An 18,189-nucleotide genomic window follows, 5' to 3' on the forward strand; every position below is an offset into this window, starting at 1 on the left:
GGAGCATCACTAAAAGATAAATTTGCAGTAACTTTGTTCCCATGAGAGACTAACTGGGAACAATACAGGGCAGAATGACCAAAACCATAACAAAGCTGACACATAACCTATCGTGTGTGAGACCACTAATTCTGTTGAGGATTATGATTGTTTTGCTGCTTCCAATTACTCCTATTATGACCACTATTCCCACGGTATTGTTACCTATTACCACCATTGTTAACCAAATAAAAGTTATTCCCGATACCAGCAAATGTGTTTTGGTTGTTCCTCTATCCATCACAATTACAACCTCTACAATGATGTGTGTTATAATCGCTGCCATTTGAACCAGAAAATCAGCATTGATCAAAAAAGGTCGAAGAAGCTTGTGTTGATGTAGGTAGTAGAAGTGTAGCAGTAACAAAAGAGTAAAAAAAGCTCTTATAGAGAAATTTATGTGTAAGAAGGTGACTGTGCAACTCGGAATAGGGAAGAGGCTCAACCTTAATGGACAAACTAGTCACCAAATCTCTTAATTCACCACGAAATCCTTTGAAAACATATAAATTGAAGTCTTCAAGGGAAATAAACCGGCTCGCTGCTGCCAATTCATCAAACATAGACTTGGCTTTTTATAAATAACCAATGATAGTGTCATTACCCTGACAAAGTTCTTGGAAGAAACCATGAAGTTACATAATTTTAGAATTGGATGGACAAACAAGGGCTTGTTCAAAAGTTCTCCAAACACTGGACGAGGTTTGGCAATCTACCACAAGGTGTAGAACATCTATAGACAAAAAAGAAAGAAGAGAACTTAAGATGCGTTGATCTTGTAGTTTCCAAGAGAGAAAAGTTGGATTAATCACCGGAGCAGAACTGTCAGAACCAACAAGAGGTAGGAATTGAGAAGCAGCATATGGAAACAAGCCATCAACTAAAGGAAAAACTCTTTTATCGATGAGATAGAGTTTCATATGTATCTTTTAATAGAGATAGTTTGTGTTGGTTAATTACAACAAGATAACATGCTTCGTGTTGGAGAGAGGAATAAAAATAGTGAGAGGACTGTCAGTGTTGGTAGCAGTAGCAAAGGGAGGAAAAATAACAGTTGTTACAACAAAGATGAAGAAAGAAACTAGTGGGGTTGTTGTTGCAAATGGTGGTGTCAATAGAGGTATGATCAATTGAAAAATAAATTTGTTAAGATAGCGATTTTGATACCAAGTTAAAGAAAATAATAGGTTGAGGCTCAACATATTATGATACCCATGCTCTCTATATATAAATAAGACTACATACAAAATATAAGATAGATCATACTTCACATAATAAAACTAAATAAGGTAAGTACTACAATATATCGTATAATTTAGCATTTTCTATATTATTCAAAACATAGTTTTTAGACCCGACCTGATCCAAGACTTGGGTTCCGGGTTTTGACCGGGTCGTTCGGGTCAAAAAAAATTTTAAAATCAAAACGACGTAGTTTTAGTAAAAAAAAAAGTCAACGGGTTGCAACCGGGTTTTTGACCGTGTCTTGCCGGGTCAACCCGCCGAATCACAACGAGTTTTTTCTTTTCATGTTTTTTTTCAACGCGGCCCAATTCCAGTCCCGGGTCGGCCGGGTCCCGGGTCGACCTGCCGGACCGGACCAGGTTTCAAAACTATGATTCAAAATGGTGCTTGTTTTTGAACTAAAGTTGGGGGGGGGGGGGGGGGGGGGGGGGGGGGGGGGGGTTATAATTTGGCCTATTCTCCCATGCAAAGCCTGAAGAGGCGGGTCTCTCTCGTCTATTGTTAAGTTTGTCTCATGCTGCCAAAGTCCTTGCTCGTTCTAAACTACCCTTACTCATTCACTACCTGGACGATCCTGTCCAAATTACCTTTACAGTCTGTGTATATATTCCCATTCCTTTTCAGCCATTGCTGGCCATGTCAGAAGTTAGAAGCGTAGGGGAGTAGGAGTAGCAAAAGAGCAAGTAAAACAAGAGTAGTCCCGTTCACTCAGGACCCCTGTATGGTCCTCATCATATGTGACTGGACAATGACATTCTATAAGGGCATACTTTATCAAATAAAAGACAAACATATGATCATTACAAATTCAAACAAGTTAGAACTCCACTAATCCGTTAATATCTTGCATTTGGATTCATCATGAGAATTTTCGATTTGAAGCTCCACAAAATATGGTTGAAAGAAGCAAAAATGCAGGTGTGGTGCTCACTAGTCAAGCAGCAATGATAATCACAAGTCAGATTTATCTTTTAACTATCATCAAGTTAGTAATAGTAATTATTAACAATTACTTTTGTAATTGGATCAAATTCAAGCACCAAGCGCTTTTTTAATACCGTGTAGTGGTAATCATATACAACGACAGTAGTCATAGAGATTGCAGAGTGTTGCGTGCATGCAGTATCGGATGGAGGGAAACCAGCTAACCTTTTTGTACAAGAGGGCCAAAACAGGATAAAAGAGAATATTTGAGACTCATCAAGCTTGTCCATTTCCCACTTTCAAGTTTCAAGTTCCCCAAGCACGAGGGAAAAAAAAAACATATCTAAAGCATGACTTTAATTATTTATTTAATATTATTATACTATATATATGTTATACACTTCTTTTTATGCGTATCTTAGAAGTATTAAAAATACGGATATGGGCAAGTCTGAACGGCATAAGCATAAGAGAATAATATCACCTGGAAATATATATATGTTGTGGTCGAGAAAACGTTTACTACATATTTATTTACTGTTTTCCTCTAATTGCTTCAATAATATTTTAATGTGTCTTAAGAACTTAAATATATACTGTAGATTCGGCACTGAAAGGCCCAATTTAAAAGAAGTAGAGTACTCACAATTTACTAATGGCAAAAGAAGCATCACTCGAGTAATTATAAGTCAACCAGCTGGGAGGAGATTCGTTGGCTCTCAAGCATTTCCTTCTTCTTCCTTCTTCTTTCTTTTTTAATTCAGCAGTCATGTCACATAATTAAAGGTGCTGCATACGAGTAAAATTTGGTCTTTGGATATTTACACATGTATGGGACTTAATTACCCTTCCTCGCATTATTTGGAAAAGTTTCAAATAGCTCAAAACATTGTTTTGAGTTGTAGAATAATCAATTGGAGTCTAAACCAACTGGCAGATGATGAGGTTGGAAAATCTTTTAAGGATGATGTGTTTTTTTTTTCACCGCATAATCGATGATATCATAATTATAAGAACTAGTATGGATTTGCAAGTTAAAATAGTAATTTATTATCTAGGCTTGGTCCAGATCAAGTTAATTTTTTTTAAAAAAATTATATTAAAATATTATTGTTTTGATTTAAAAAACAAAAAAAAAAGAATATCACCCTCTAAAATTAGATTAATTTTTTAATTTACGACTCTAATTTTGAATTAAATTGACCCTCAAAGTCAAATTTTATTAGCATGAATAATATGTAATTACTATTAAAGATTGAGATGTTGAAAAATTTGCAAAACAAGTCTCTCTTATGGGCTAGGTAACTCTTTGATAATTAAGTTAATGTATATATGGAGGAGAAAATGGTGACTTAAAAAGCTAATTAGATTATGCAAGTACTAAACAATAAATTTTAAGATGTAGGATAGAAGAAGAGAAAGTATATGATCTTCTAAACTCTAAGCTCCGGACTTGTTTATATAAATGCATGTTTTGTCTTCTTGCATAATAACAGGGGTAAAATTGCAAGGTTAATTTGTCTTCTTATATAATTAATGTACTATCTATATTTGTGGTTAGTAGAAAGTTGTGCTCTCCGAGTTTATGATTAGAGTAATTATATATGTGTGTGTGTTTTCTCTCTCTCTCTCTCTCTCTCTCTCTCTCTCTCTCTCTCCCCCCATTTGAGACCTAATCATCTAAAGCTTATCCTGGACAATTAACATCAAAGCAAAAACATTCTCAATCGTTCAATTTTGTAAGTTGTATCTTTCTGCGAAAATGACTCGACATTTCAGGCCCGATCACTATCATTCATATATAAGAGTTTCAAATAACCTTAAAATAATGTGTACATATTAATTAGTCAAAGCCTTTAATTTCCGAATTAAAATCATTGCAATCTACTTCGTGCTTCTTTGCAAATGTCCCAACGTACAATCCTTTCTAACATCCGAAAAGATTTGCTAAACAAAAATCAAATGATCTCAGCAGTATTAGTAATTTCGAAGGATATTGGCCTTTCCAATATTGTTTCTTTTCTATTTTCATCACGGTTATTACGCCGGAAGTAAAGTGTTGCTTGAGTTGGAAAGGCACCGAGACGACGCAGCTAGCAAGGAGGAGCTGGTGGGAAATGTGTGGTTGTTGGCATGTGAGACTCGTCTTTTAAAGTTTGAAATAATTGTTCGTTTGGGGGTCCATGATTAGTGTTCGAGTCTTTTGACTTACTGATTCATAGTTGATCTTCACATGCATGGTAGGGTTTCCTTTAACCAGTCACTAGCTAGATACATATTAGTGGAAGAGACACTAGAGACAGCTTTGTACATATGCAGGATTAGATATAAGATTGAACCTTTCTCCTTAAAAGGAGTGACTTGACTAAGCCTAGCACTAGCATTGCACCTCCTTCCCTCCTTCCCCACCTCCCTCCTCCACCCCCCCCCCCCCCCTCTCTCTTTTCCTTCCTGTTTTTGCTTTCATGATGGGAATGGGAAAAGTTGGAACAAATGTTAAAAGATTATGTTGGTCTTATGCTTCTTCAAACGGAAAAGATTTCGATACGGACCATTGAGAGTTTAATCAAGAAAAGACGAATCTCTTTGGTGTCCACCCTCTCTTATCAGCAATAAGTCGTTTTTAGTGGGGATTGATGCTAAACAGTAATTTTAATCCAGAAACTTAAATTATAAAATGATTTATATTCAATTCTTTTATTTATCTCTTCAAGTATATGTATTTTAAGCTTGACATATATCCAAACTATCTTACACTAATTTAATTTTTAATTAGAAAAGAATAGATGTTTTATATAAACACAAACAACTTTTTGCTGATTGACCTCTTGATTAGTTCTAAATATAAAATAGAGACCAATTCGAGGTAGCTCCTTCCAAAAAAATCATGATCAATGACCTCTCATGTCTCCTGTTTGAATTGATGCTACGTCAAGATAACGAGATAATGATGAGACAAATAACGAGATAATAAAATCTGTTAATTTTCAAAAGATTTCAAAACAAAAAACATGTTTATTTTTTTTTGTTTGCCTCGTCAATGCCAGCCTACTAACCTTCATAGAGAACATAAAATGTAGAATATTACTCTGTTAAAATTTCGGTCTGATATAAGAATTAAATAAAATAAAAATATGTTTATTTTTATTAGAAAACTACGTTCAAATTAATTTCTTTTTAGACGGGTCCGTGTTAAATACAAGTAGCAACTTCAAGCACAATAGAATAATTAAATATTCTTGAAATTCAAAAGAAAATCAATTCAGAATGGGCAAAATATATATTTAATGCAAAAGCAAGGCAATAAGTCTTTAATTAAATAATGTCTTGGCCCCATGGAAAAGATGAATTCACCATGATAAGCTTGCTCGCATAAAGGACGAACTGGGGGTCAAATATCTTTTTAGTTTGAATAATGTTAACGATAAAGCGAACAAGTTCCAGCTGCTTTTCATACTTTCCATCTCCTTTTTCCCTCTGTACTCAAATTCAATCACCATCTTTTTAAAGCTTCATTTATCCTTGTTAACTTTTGGTTGGTGTTTTGGGGTCGTCCAGATCAGCAACCTCATTAATTCGGCCTTTTTGATACGTTGAGAACCATTTGTTTCGTTTATCGCGAAATTATTAGGTCGATTTTAATTACAACAGCTAGCTGCTCATGGTGGCGGTCAATTTTGCCTGTTGACTAGGATCGATAGCCTGGACCCTTGCATGTGTTGAAGGGCTCTTCATTGTAAATTAGTCCTTTAATTTACTTTTATAAAATAAATTAAATATCGGTCTTTTTATTCTTAAAAACTAATCAATTATATAGTCTTCTTCTTTTCAATTAATTTTATTTTTAAAAAAATGAAAAAAGAAGTAAATAATATACAAATATTGAGGAGAAGAGAAGACATTTTTTTGAAATAAAGTTAATATTAAATTAAACTTGTCCAACATTGACTAAATGGTTAATTAATTAATTTTTAAAATCCATTACAGTCAACACCCAACTCATAATTTGAACATTCAGTCAGTTGAATCTTATAACTATAACAATGCTATTATTTCCTGTTGTTCAAAACCATTCTCCACCGATTTCCATAATCATTTTCATAGTATTGTGTAATTTCTTGATATACCAAAGCCACAAATTGCGCCATCAGTTGAAAGACACGAGAATAAAATAAAATAAAGTCATTGAACCACAGCGTGAATTCAGCTTTTGAAAATAAAATCCTATCTTTTACAGTTGTAAATCAAATGGTAATTATTAATTGAACAAAATTATATAAATAAAACTAAGACACAAGTTATTGGTTTAATTAGTAATTTAAATAATATAATAAAAAATACAATAATAATAAATAAATAAACAATGAAAAAAAAAGTATGTAACAAGAACCCAATCTTAGCCAACCTGGATTATTAAACAACTTAATAATGAAGGAAAAAATTAAAAAAAATTAAAAAAAAATAACAAAAAAAACCTCATTAAACCGGGTTAACCCGTAAACTTTGTGACAATGGATATAAAATTAAAATAATCTCATAGAAACAGAAGCATGAAAAAACATTTAAAGATTAATTCCTAATAAAAATGAGAACACGATAACTTCACCAAAAACAAAAAAAGTGAAGTCAATCTCTAGCAAATTAATAAAATGTATTGAAGGAAAAAAATCAAGAAAAAATATAATTTTTTAAAAAAACTTGATTTGAGCCTTCCCGGGTTAATCTCTGACCTAGTCGTAATACTGTGGTGACCGAGTTTGAAAGCAAATTGAATAATATCATGAAGCTCAATTATTGAAAAACTTAATGTTGAAAGATAAAAATAAAAAAAATAAATTTAATTAAAAAAGCAATGGAAAAAAATATAAGTTAATTCGGGTTAACCCGCAAACCACGCAACCATGAAAATCATGAAATCCTTGAACAGAGTTCAATCAAGAAGCTTAATTCACAATCAAATTAATTTTAAAAGATGAAATCATGAAAAATATCAATTTAAAAAAATTGTCAAAGAAAAAAAATAGCAATAAAAAGAAAGGAGATTAAATTTGATTAGAAAAAACTCGATGATTAAATTATATTAAAAAAAATGATCGGGATAACCCAATAGAAAGGAAAATAAAAAAAAAAGTATGAAGACCAATTTTAATAAATCAAATGTTAAAAGATAAATTAAAATCATTAATTTTTTTTTTTAAAAAATAATAAAAAAATATCAATCCACATTAACCTTTGAAACCGGTAACTCTAGTCATAAACCTAGGATTTACCCCATAGAAACAAGAAAATAAATCTTAGTTAACTCGAATTAACTCACAAACCCCACGATTATAGGCACAAGATCGGGATAACCAACTAAAAAAGAAAAAAAAAGCAGGAAGACTAATTTCAAATAAATTAAATGTTGAAGAATAAAATTGAAACAAATCAATTTAAAAAAAGGACCCAGAAAAAAACAAAAATCAAGTCATGTTAACCTTTTAAACCAAGGATCCTGGTCATGAACCCGAGACTTAACCTATAGAAGGCAAAACATAAAAAAAATGATGAAAAACTAAAAAATAGGTCAAAAAAATAAATAAACAATAGCTTTTAAGAAGAAGAAGAAAAAGAAGCCAACTTGGGCAAACCTCCTAAACCCGATCTAATCTCTAAAACTCGCAACCCGTGAAATCCTTGAACCAAATTCAATTAAGAAACTTAATTCCCAATCAATTTAATTTTGAATGATGAAATCGTGAAAAAATATCAATTTAAAAAACTTACCAAAAAATAGCAATAAAAAAAATGACAAAATAGGAAAGAAAAAAAACCATGGAGGATGAAATTGTAAAAAAAAAACCCTAAAAAATGATAGCAAACAAAATAAATAGTGATTAAAAGAATGAGGACCAAATTTGAAAGAAAAAAATAAAGTGGGTGAAATTAGAAAACAATTGTAATTTAGCTTATTAAAAATAAAAAAATAGTAATTAAAAGATTAGGGACTAAATCTGAAAGATTAAAAAATAAAAAGGAGGTGAAATTGAAAAACATATGTAATTTCATGACTTTTTCAAAATAAAAAAAATATTAATTAAAAGGACATGAACCAAACGTGAAGGGAAAATAAATTGCAGGGGTTTGTTTGATTTTCTGAAGGGGACGACGTAGAATTCGAGGTAGGGAGAGAGAGAAATAAGAGAAAAAATAATTATCGACGCCAATCACCATACATGTTAAGGGCATACGCCTCCCTATTAAGTTGGGAGCGCTGAGACCTTCCATATATTATCCTAAAATGCAGCGTCTAGTGGCCAAATAACCTCGCACGAGCTACGCGAACAACGCGGAAGGCATCCACAAGCTAGCTTGTGCTATACACGCATGCAACGTTTTTTTAATTATATTTAATTAATGTAAATTACAACAACTTTGTTGAGTACCCTTAAAATTTACAATAAACTAATATAAAATGACAAAAAAAAAACCCCTTGAGTGATAATTATATTATTTTTGTTTTTAAGGGCATCAAAGTAATTACACTATTTAAATAAATAAAAAGACAAAAAAAATCTCTAAGTAGTAGGAATTATATTATTTTATTCTATGGTTAAATTAGTAATTTTATTGTATAAAAAAATAAAATGATCAATCTAATCTCGAATAATTTATAAAAACCAATTATGCCATGATGAAAAAATCATTTTGTTTCTATACCTAGTTTAAAGATTTTTTTATTTAAAAGTAATTTTATAATTGCACTTATAATGAATAGTATTATGAATACTAACATTAACTTAACTTTTCGAGGATATTTAGTTTTTTTTCTAATTTAATATGCGCGCGTTTCCCACAAATTTCCATTACCGGGTTTTCATGTATTTAATTTTGAATCTGGCCTGTCTGCTGAGTTTTTTTTTTTTTTGGTTGATAAATCAATAAATACGGCAATGGTGGACATATGTCTAAAATTCCATTGAGTTCCAAGTAGAATGGGGTAACGTTGCGTAGAAGAGGACTTCTCTGTTGTATACTGCAAGGCTTAAAGCCTCTCGGGTCTCGGCGAAGTTTTAAACGAACAAATAAAAGAAAAATTTACAATTTAACGTGGCCTGCAAAACTGATCGTTTTGTCCTTTCTGAAATGATCCAGTCCTGATAGAATATGTTTCCGAACATAATAACTTGCGCAATTTGTTTTCCTTTGTTAAAAAATGTTCAAAAGAATTTGCACTAATCTCATGAAACATAATTTCATGTATTGAATGATAATACAAACGCTACACAGAAAGCAAGCATGTAGCTTTATTATAAATGAAAGTAGGTCGGAGAAATTCCGACTTTTAGTTTATAGCATCAGGTGGGAATAGCTACTGCATTTCCCATCTTCAGTACATTTACATTGCAGGAGCCTTTGGATCTTGTATGACTGTCGTAATTCTCAATCCTACCAGGTGAAACAAAACTAAATTGATTAGTAAATAAGAACACTGCAAAGGAAAAAAAAAAAAAACATAGATGCCATGATCTTGCTGGACTCTATAGTGTACACAAACAGATGTTCCGAATTTTATCAGAACGTCGATGCTTAAATTTCATGCAACTTTATGCAAGGATGATGCTAGCTGGACTAAATTGGCAGGGTATGCCTCAACAACCCCGTTAAATTAGACAGCTTTGATCTGGTCAGTGTTAACTATTATCTAAAGAGGGGTATTGAGTTAACGAAATCTCAATTCTTCTGCTAGAAAAGTAAACAGGATTTACCCGTTGAATTATTGCGATGAACAGTCCCTGACAATAAATTGTATGAAACATTCCTGAAAAAACATCATTTGCAGATTTGTCAATATATAAAGGAAGGGAGACAATCATAAATAACTGGCTAAATTTTCATGCGAAACGTCCTCTAGTTGGAATTAACATGTAAGCATCTAAAACATACATCCATGTGAGTGTATGTGTGTGTATGTATAAAAGAATAGCAGGCTAGCCCGGATGATAGGCGCCGAAACCCTGCGTGCCCAAGAAATAAGTCCCTAAAAAAGCTGTAAAATAGCAGGAATAAGTGAGTTGACTCACAGGATCCTCAATCTTCCTGTAGTAATGAGGTTAATAACTGATGTTGGTATTGTTCCGGTTAGCTTGTTACCGTGCAATCTCCTGGAATCAGAAAACATGTAACAGTATCATGAAGAAACCACGATGCTAAATACTTCTCAAATTTTTCTTCCAATCAAAGATAATTCAAAAGGTTTTGGATATACACTTACATAAACAACAAAGATCCCAAATTTCCAAGAGAAGCCGGAATTGGGCCAGACAGTTTATTAAGGTATAAATCCAAGCTGACTAGTTTTGTCAGATTACCCAATTCTCTAGGAATAGGTCCACTGATATTATTGCTAAATACCTCCCTGCAAGAAAATAAAATATTAATGTCAGGACATGCAATAGCACAGTTATGTACTTTGTCCATCTAGCTTGTCAAAGAGAAAATGGGGCTTAGAATATCAAATGGTACATTAGTAGCTCTTAAAATAAAATGGCATACACTTCCCAAGCTGAGATGTGAGAAGGCTTACAAATATTGAAGATTAGCCAAAAGTCCGAGCTCGGGGATAAGAGGTCCTGATAGTCCAGCTTTGCCAAGGTCCCTAAAGTGATCAAAATCCAATTTTCAAGTCAACCTAAAAATGTATTTATTCTCAAAGTAGCAAGAAAGCAAAACCCAGACGAAGAGCATGCATCAAATTTGATAAAGACTAAAGAGTAACGTACACCCTAGTTATGCTGTTATTTGAGTTACAGGTGACATGAAACCATGTACACGGGTTAACTAGCGTTGGATCCCAGCTCTGCAGTACATTGTTTGGATCAAACAGCTGGGTTTTCCAAGAATTTAGAACATCCCCTGTACACAAATAAGCATGATGGCCATTTTAATTACTAGAAGAATAAAGAGTAAAGACACATATTAACGAACTCAAATCAATATTTATCGGCCATTAATTTATAATTTTCCCTGCAAAGATCGACAAAACTAAGGTTGTAAAGAAGAAATTTATGTGGAGATGGTGTAGGATATAGAGTGGGGTTTCCTTACCTTCCAGGTTACAATCCACAGTGGCAATAGCAATAGCAATTACGAGGCAAGCTAGAATTCTTGATGCCATAGTGGGACTAAAAAAAGGAAATAAAAGCAATTAGATAGATGGCTTTTCTCTGTAGGCACCTAAATTCGTTTACTTATTTATAAGCATACGATACATGTACATCACTGGCACAGCCGGCCACTACAGTGCTCACTAGTAACCACAGATACCAGCTAACATGTTGAACTCTAGAATTTACAACGCGTTTTTGTGTCTTTGATACAGACACGAAGAACTTTCCACGATCAACTCATCCAAACCAATTACATTCACCCTGAAGAATACCGCAGCTACCAAGTCAAAGCCAAGTCGACAATATAAAAAGTGACTCTTCTCAGTTGTTAAGGACGTAATAGATTATATGTAATGCCTTGTTCCTGCTTTTACTTTGAATAGAGAATCAGTCAAGAGTCTTTGGATAGTTACTGCTTGCAGATACTGTTGGTTTCTAGAAAAGTAAAATCATCCATTGTCAAAGCTAGACTACAACAGTCGGGATGTTTAAGTATAATTATATATCCATATAGGCTGTTGATTGATTGTTATAGACTACAGAATATATAGAATATCCCTATGTGATGCTCACTAAATTCTCTTTCATTTATCTTTGGCACCTTCAAATTACAAGTTTCTAACTTTGACAACCGGGGTGTCCCATGGGAATCAATCCATTTGACCAATTAAGGAAGCCTTTTCAACCTCTAAACAAATTCATTCTTGGTAGTTTCCATCAACTATCTTTGGCTACAATACCATATGATCGATGAAGAACCAACACAAATGCTGTATCCCGATCAGTAATCTCTTCCTGAAAAACCAATTTGTTTATAGTCAGCCAGATTCTCCACAGGATACCAAAAGCCAACATGAGAATTGCATTGCGACGAGAATTTTCACTCAAACAACAGTTCATCTATGGTGTTCGGCATACACCACTGTAAATTCAATCATTTCAGAAAATGTTTCTAGTACAATTTCCAAACAAGGATTCTAAATTCAAATCTTTTTTTATCTAGACAACATTTTCTTATCTCAACAAATACAAAACTTTTTTTTTTTTTTATCTAGAAAACCTTTTCATATATTTTAACCATCCTCCCTTAGATTGTTGTTCTTGAACACCCAGTTTAGTAACGAGAGACTCTCTTGTAAACAGGTCTTCTAGATTAGAAACAACTTATTTTCTAAGCTTCACAAACTGTTATAACTTGAGTGTGCCTTCTTCCGCAGTTTATTTGCTTATATATATATAGATTTTCAATAACTGTCATCGAGCGCTTCAAGAAAAGAAAATGAAGTTCCGTATATCGATCGGAAGATGATGGTGATCTCAACAGTATCCCTTCTGGAAGACCCTCGATGTCAATTGTCAAAATTTGGCAGCCGCAAAAGGACAATAATATCCACAGCTTCCAAGTTAATTACAAGCTACCTTGGTAATTACAACAGTCAACAGCATCTATATGAAGTAAGAGATGGGAAGAAGCAAACCTGGCGCATCACAGCGGGAGCTAGTGAGCCTAAACAGAGACAATAAAGTAAAACTTGAATTACATTGCTAGAAGTTAAAACTGCTTGGAAATGTTGCAAATGCAACGTTGTTGAGAGGTGCATGCTATCCAGATTACAAGAGCAACACGCCAAATTACATTATTTTGGGGTGTTTTAGAGTGTAGTAGCTGTTATTTTTTAAAGTGTTTTTCGATTTGAAAATATATTAAAATAAAAAAAATATTTTAATCTAAAAATTTATTTTTGGTAACAACACACTAAAATAATCTAAAAATATAAAAAAAAATATTAATTTTAAAAAAATAAAATATTAAAATAATTTAAAAAAAAAACACTTTTAAAACTAAAAAAACAAAAAGGATTTATTACGAGCTGTAGAGCCCCCGGTAAAACTAAGTCCTTGTATAATATTGTAATCATGCTACTTTGAAAGACTCCAAACCCCCATATCTAGAATACGAGTCTTCATGTATATTAATTAATTGTTCAAGTTCCAAAGAATGGCAGCAGTTAACAGGGATTTCGCGTATCCAGCTTGAATTTTTTAATCAATCTTTTGGAATATCGGCAAGAACAATATCGGAGCATGATGACCAGGTTACTTGGACTATAAGTTGGCCTCCAAAATGAATCTGATTCCCTTTTTCCTTTTGAAAAGAAATTAAAGAGAAAGCTGAAAACACTTGGGCAAAGCATTGTAGATGTATTTTTGTTTTCTTGTGGATTGTAATAATTAATTGATAGCTTTGCATTTTAAAAAACTCTCAATGATCTATTTTTTAAGGGTAATATGATATTTGTTTTTGGTTATGTTATCATTTTAAAATTGTTAAGAGATGTTCATGACTTTTTATTATTTTTTTCACAATAAAATAACTTTGTTATTTTAAAAGCAAATAATTATTTAACTATGATTTAGTCTTTTTGGGCATTTTATATTTTTTTTTTGTTATAGTATAATGATTTTATTATCCTTGGATTCAAATTTGCAAAAGCTTAGCTTGAGGGGCAAATTTATAATTTCAAAATGTTTATTTGTAATAATATTTGGGTCACGAGGGTAGAGTAGTATTTTAAAAAAAAATTAAAACTTGTTGACGCGTGTGTTTCACGGATCAGACTATTCTGTTGTCTTAAAACGGTGTGTGCGGTTGACTCCAATGGTAAAAAACATTATTTCACTGCGTCATTCGATTCGTCTCAGCCTTCTTTTCCTCCATGTATGGCGTGTGTAGTCGTCGGACCTCTGATGCTCCACTGACATTTTTTTCTTTTTTTTCTTTTCTCTTTCCACCTAAAAATCAGTGTTTGCCCTCATTTTGTCCCTCAGTGTTTGCTCTTTTCATAACAGCCCTTCAAGTTATTTTTCTTTTGATTTTGTCTCTCATTTTATTTATTCTTATTTGTTTTATTTTAATTTATTTCTCAAATTTTGTTTCGTTTTCAATTGCATCCTTCTTTAATTTTTTTTATATCAGATTTGATTTTTATTCTTTTGATTTTATTTTTTTAATTAAGATAATTTTTTGATTTATTTTCTTTTTCAATTTCACACTTTCATATTTGATGCTTTTTTTTTTTTTTTTTTTTGCTTTGATTAGTTTTTAAATTTAAAATTTTTTTTAATTTTTTTATTTATCTGACAATTGAAATTTTTAATTAGACCCATATTTTTAATTTCACACTTAGGTTTAAAAGATTCATTTGGATCATTTAATATGAATTGAAACTATAAATTTATTAGTTTTTTCTACAATGGATTTCACACTTAACCTCCTTTAATTAGTGTGTATTAGCTATTTTTTAAGTGATCGAGGTTATTGCGGTCTGTTTTATTTTATTTTTTGCAATGTTAAGTTACTATAATGCCCATAGAAACAAAAGAACACTCTTGTATCTAGTTTCTTTTTTACATTAAAAAAAAAATTCATCCAGCCCATGTCAGAGCCCCAGGGCAATGGGGACTAGTTAGAACATAAAACTCCTCATCTCTCAGGTACTCCAGATCTGTCTGCCATTACCATATCGATCCCACGATGCCTCTTACCAACAGCTGTTCTCAGCCAGACAACCTCTAGTGGCAATAATTTAAGACGAAATACCCATGAACCGTAACCATATTAAGGGAATGCTGGCATGATCAAGAACAATGCACAGATGCGCAAAAAAGATACTGAGAATTGTACATTCACTGTGAGACAAATTTAAAGAATATTTACAATGAGATCAAGGACCTCTAACTAAGCATGAATTCAACTGTCAGGAGCTTCAGTTGTCTTCACAAATCGACCCTTCACTCGCTTCCTAGTATCAGCTCTCGCCTTTCTTGATTCATAGCGTATGTGCTTATCATATCTATCAACACAATTTAATGGTTCAGAATGCATCACTTGATAAGCAAGCGGCACAAAGGAAGGTATGCATACCTTCTGTTTTTTTTCTTCTCCTTGTATCGCTGCATGGCATCGCCTCGATTCCTGGCCAGCAGCTCCATGTCAACCTTGGTTGCTGCTTCCATTTTCAAGCCTTCACCTCTTATGAGAATAGACTGTTCCATGAACTGGACATCATTAGAACTACTTGAACATCTTGGTTTACTAAAACCCGATCTTACTATAGGAAGGTTGTTACTTTCAGATGTTGCTGGGCCCTGGCTGGATGTTGGGTTATTTAAGTTGTTCTGCATTTCAAAAATAAAGTACAGAGAAGAAAAGGCAAATAAGCCACTGACAATGCACATGGGTTGGGGATTGGCATAAATAGGCAATAGATGATATAGAACAGGCTCAATAACATCAAGGTCAAGGACCTTTCCAATCAAATGCCCAACAGTATAAATCAATTCATTTATATATCATATACGTGAATATACAGAAACGGACTGTATATTAAAAATTAATATTCATGGCACATAAGCTATGTGTTATTATAATTATAATTTAAAAATTGGGTTTGAATGGTGTGGTGTTAGTGGGGTCACTATAGCATAAAGAATCATAGAAGATATAAATTTTAACTAATTCTATCTACAATATTGGACAGTAAATTTAAAATGAATCCTTCTATCAGCCTACAAATGTTGTTACTACTCAAATCTAGATGTACTGAGATGTAGCACCCCAAATCAGATTTTTGAAGGTTATGCTATCTTTACTGTAAATAATTAGTGCACCAGCACTTTCTAAGAAAATTTTGTAGCGTCAACTAAAAAACAGAAGGTTTGCAAAGAAATCCCTTCCCCAAGAGTTTACAGAGATTTCAGCCAAGATCCCCACAATTATCAATAGAACTTACATTAAATGACGTCATATCATCATGCGCAGTAGAACAATTCATCTGGTACATGTCTCCCAACATTTTTGGGCTAGTTGACGATGTTTCTTTCATTAGTTCACCAAAATCCTTGATCACAAATCCTGCATCATTTGCAACATATTCAATTTCTAACTGGCCAGATTCATCATGATTCCTCAGTTGCCCTAAATGAAAGTCCCATACCTGCAAAAGTAGCAATCCACTGTCATTATTGAAGACACATGATATCCTTTCTTCAGTGTTTTCACATGAAAAACTACCCAGTCATCTGAGCTGTGTGATAAAAATGATACGAGAAGGGATATGACCTAGAGGCAAACGTTTCCTAGAAAAGCAAGATGAAAATCCTCTACCAATTGAATTTTCCAAAAGCAAAATGCCGATTTCATGAAAACACTCTTAAATTTCAAACCTTCATGAAACCTTCAAGAAACTACATGCAAAACGGGATACATGATCATGATAGATAAACAAATTCACCCCAAATTTTTTATTTAATAATTTAGGAAAATCCCGTGTCTCTCCCAGTTACAAGCCACAATCAATATTGCTATTCTATTACTCGAAAGATGAGCAAACAATTCTCAGAGTGGCCACCATATTCACTTGTTTTGTTTGGCAATGTATACGTTTAATCTACATTAACTAAAACAACAAGAAATGCTCACAAAACATCACATTTGGAAAATCTCGGTAATTCATATTTTTACCTGAGTGCCATGAGCTTTGGCATTGCTATCCCACGTTATATCCCCACCAACAACTCTCCCATTAGACTTGACATCCACCTCCGTCGGCAGCATAAGCAAAGAAGTAAACGGCCTTTGTTCCTGCAGCAATTGTTCACCTCTAACATTACCACCACTACCATTACCACCACAAACAACAACATTATCATCCCCAAAACCCCCATCATTCCCGTTCCCAAATTGCACTCCCTTCACACCACTCCGCCATCCGCTTCTACTCTGCGTCACCAAAGTCTCTCCTCCACCATCACCACCGCCAAAACCACAACCCTCGCCATCACCAAAACCACAACCCTCGCCCTCAACACCACCACCTATCAAATCCCTCTTAAACAACTCAAACAACTGCTTATATATCACATGCTTATATTTCCCACAACTTGGGCTCTTGGTCACATTTCCAAAAATCATAACATTGTCAATATTCCTATTACCATTATTATTGTTTTCATTAGGCACCATCAAATCTTGAAAAGTCAAATTACCACTGGATTTATCATAAACCCAAGGCTCATTTACCAAATCATGAATGACCCCACAACTATTATTACTCCAATTTTCAATCAACGGCTCCGGTTTCTTCTCTTCCAAATCAAAACCCCAGATGGAAGCCAAATCAAGGGCGGAGGGGCAACCGGAAAACCCTTCAATAGTAGTACGATCGTGTGAAGCAGACACAGAACAACTACCGTGAGCATCCCAATCGCACTCTTGACAAAGTACCAAATTGTCAGTTGAGCAGCGGAAAGAAACCGGCTCCGTGCTGCAGTTGTCGCAGATCTGCGAGCGGACATGCTTTCGCGAGAGGAGGTTTGCGGAGTGGACATGTTGGTCGCAGAATAAACAAAGTTTAGCGGAGTCAGCTCGACAGTAGAGAACTGCTGTTTGTTCACTGCAGAAATCACACGGTACTGTTTCTTTGGTTTTTGATTTGTGGGTAACCATCTTTGATGCGCTAGAGAAAGGCGAAGCCCTAAAGAGAAACGAGGAAGGGAGTGTGTCTTTGTGGGAGTGGAGGAGGAAGAAGATATTTTTTTGTAGTAACTTTTCGGAAGTGAATAATAATAATAATAACAATAATTCAAAGTTCTTTTGGACATGAGATGAGACATGAGAGTCATATTGTTGTAATAACAATAAAATTTGAAAAGATTGAGCCCCTTTTCGAAAATATCTTCAAGATCTTTTTTCGCTGAGCTGGCATTTTAGGCTTTTTTAGATTTTGTTTGAAACTTTTTTTATTTAAATTATTTTATGTTTTAAAATTAT

At 33.5% G+C, this 18,189-nt stretch overlaps 2 protein-coding genes across 3 annotated transcripts; both read right to left on the reverse strand.

The window, feature by feature from the left end:
• Positions 1 to 9,423: 9,423 nt before the first annotated feature.
• Positions 9,424 to 11,478, reverse strand: LOC7460575 (leucine-rich repeat protein 1). Its single transcript, XM_002299300.4, has 7 exons — positions 11,296 to 11,478; positions 10,971 to 11,103; positions 10,775 to 10,846; positions 10,463 to 10,606; positions 10,272 to 10,352; positions 9,957 to 10,009; positions 9,424 to 9,636 (listed from the first exon to the last, which is right to left on the reverse strand). Exons 1-7 carry the CDS (start codon positions 11,363 to 11,365, stop codon positions 9,587 to 9,589), a joined length of 603 nt encoding a protein of 200 aa, XP_002299336.3. The 5' UTR covers positions 11,366 to 11,478; the 3' UTR covers positions 9,424 to 9,586.
• A 3,515-nt stretch (positions 11,479 to 14,993) lies between these two features.
• LOC7460576 (zinc finger protein CONSTANS-LIKE 15) lies at positions 14,994 to 18,001 on the reverse strand. Of its 2 annotated transcripts, none has more exons than XM_024603682.2 (4): positions 16,882 to 18,001; positions 16,151 to 16,354; positions 15,283 to 15,404; positions 14,994 to 15,211 (listed from the first exon to the last, which is right to left on the reverse strand). In XM_024603682.2, the coding sequence occupies exons 1-4, from the start codon at positions 17,863 to 17,865 to the stop codon at positions 15,109 to 15,111; spliced, it is 1,413 nt and encodes a 470-aa protein (XP_024459450.2). In that variant the 5' UTR covers positions 17,866 to 18,001; the 3' UTR covers positions 14,994 to 15,108. The 2 variants fall into 2 exon arrangements, with proteins under 2 accessions (XP_024459450.2, XP_024459446.2); XM_024603678.2 differs by having other exon boundaries at positions 15,283 to 15,536; positions 16,882 to 17,998.
• Positions 18,002 to 18,189: the final 188 nt, after the last annotated feature.

This window comes from Populus trichocarpa, chromosome 1, assembly GCF_000002775.5.
Source record: "Populus trichocarpa isolate Nisqually-1 chromosome 1, P.trichocarpa_v4.1, whole genome shotgun sequence".
In the NCBI taxonomy this organism is placed as follows: Eukaryota; Viridiplantae; Streptophyta; class Magnoliopsida; order Malpighiales; family Salicaceae; genus Populus; species Populus trichocarpa.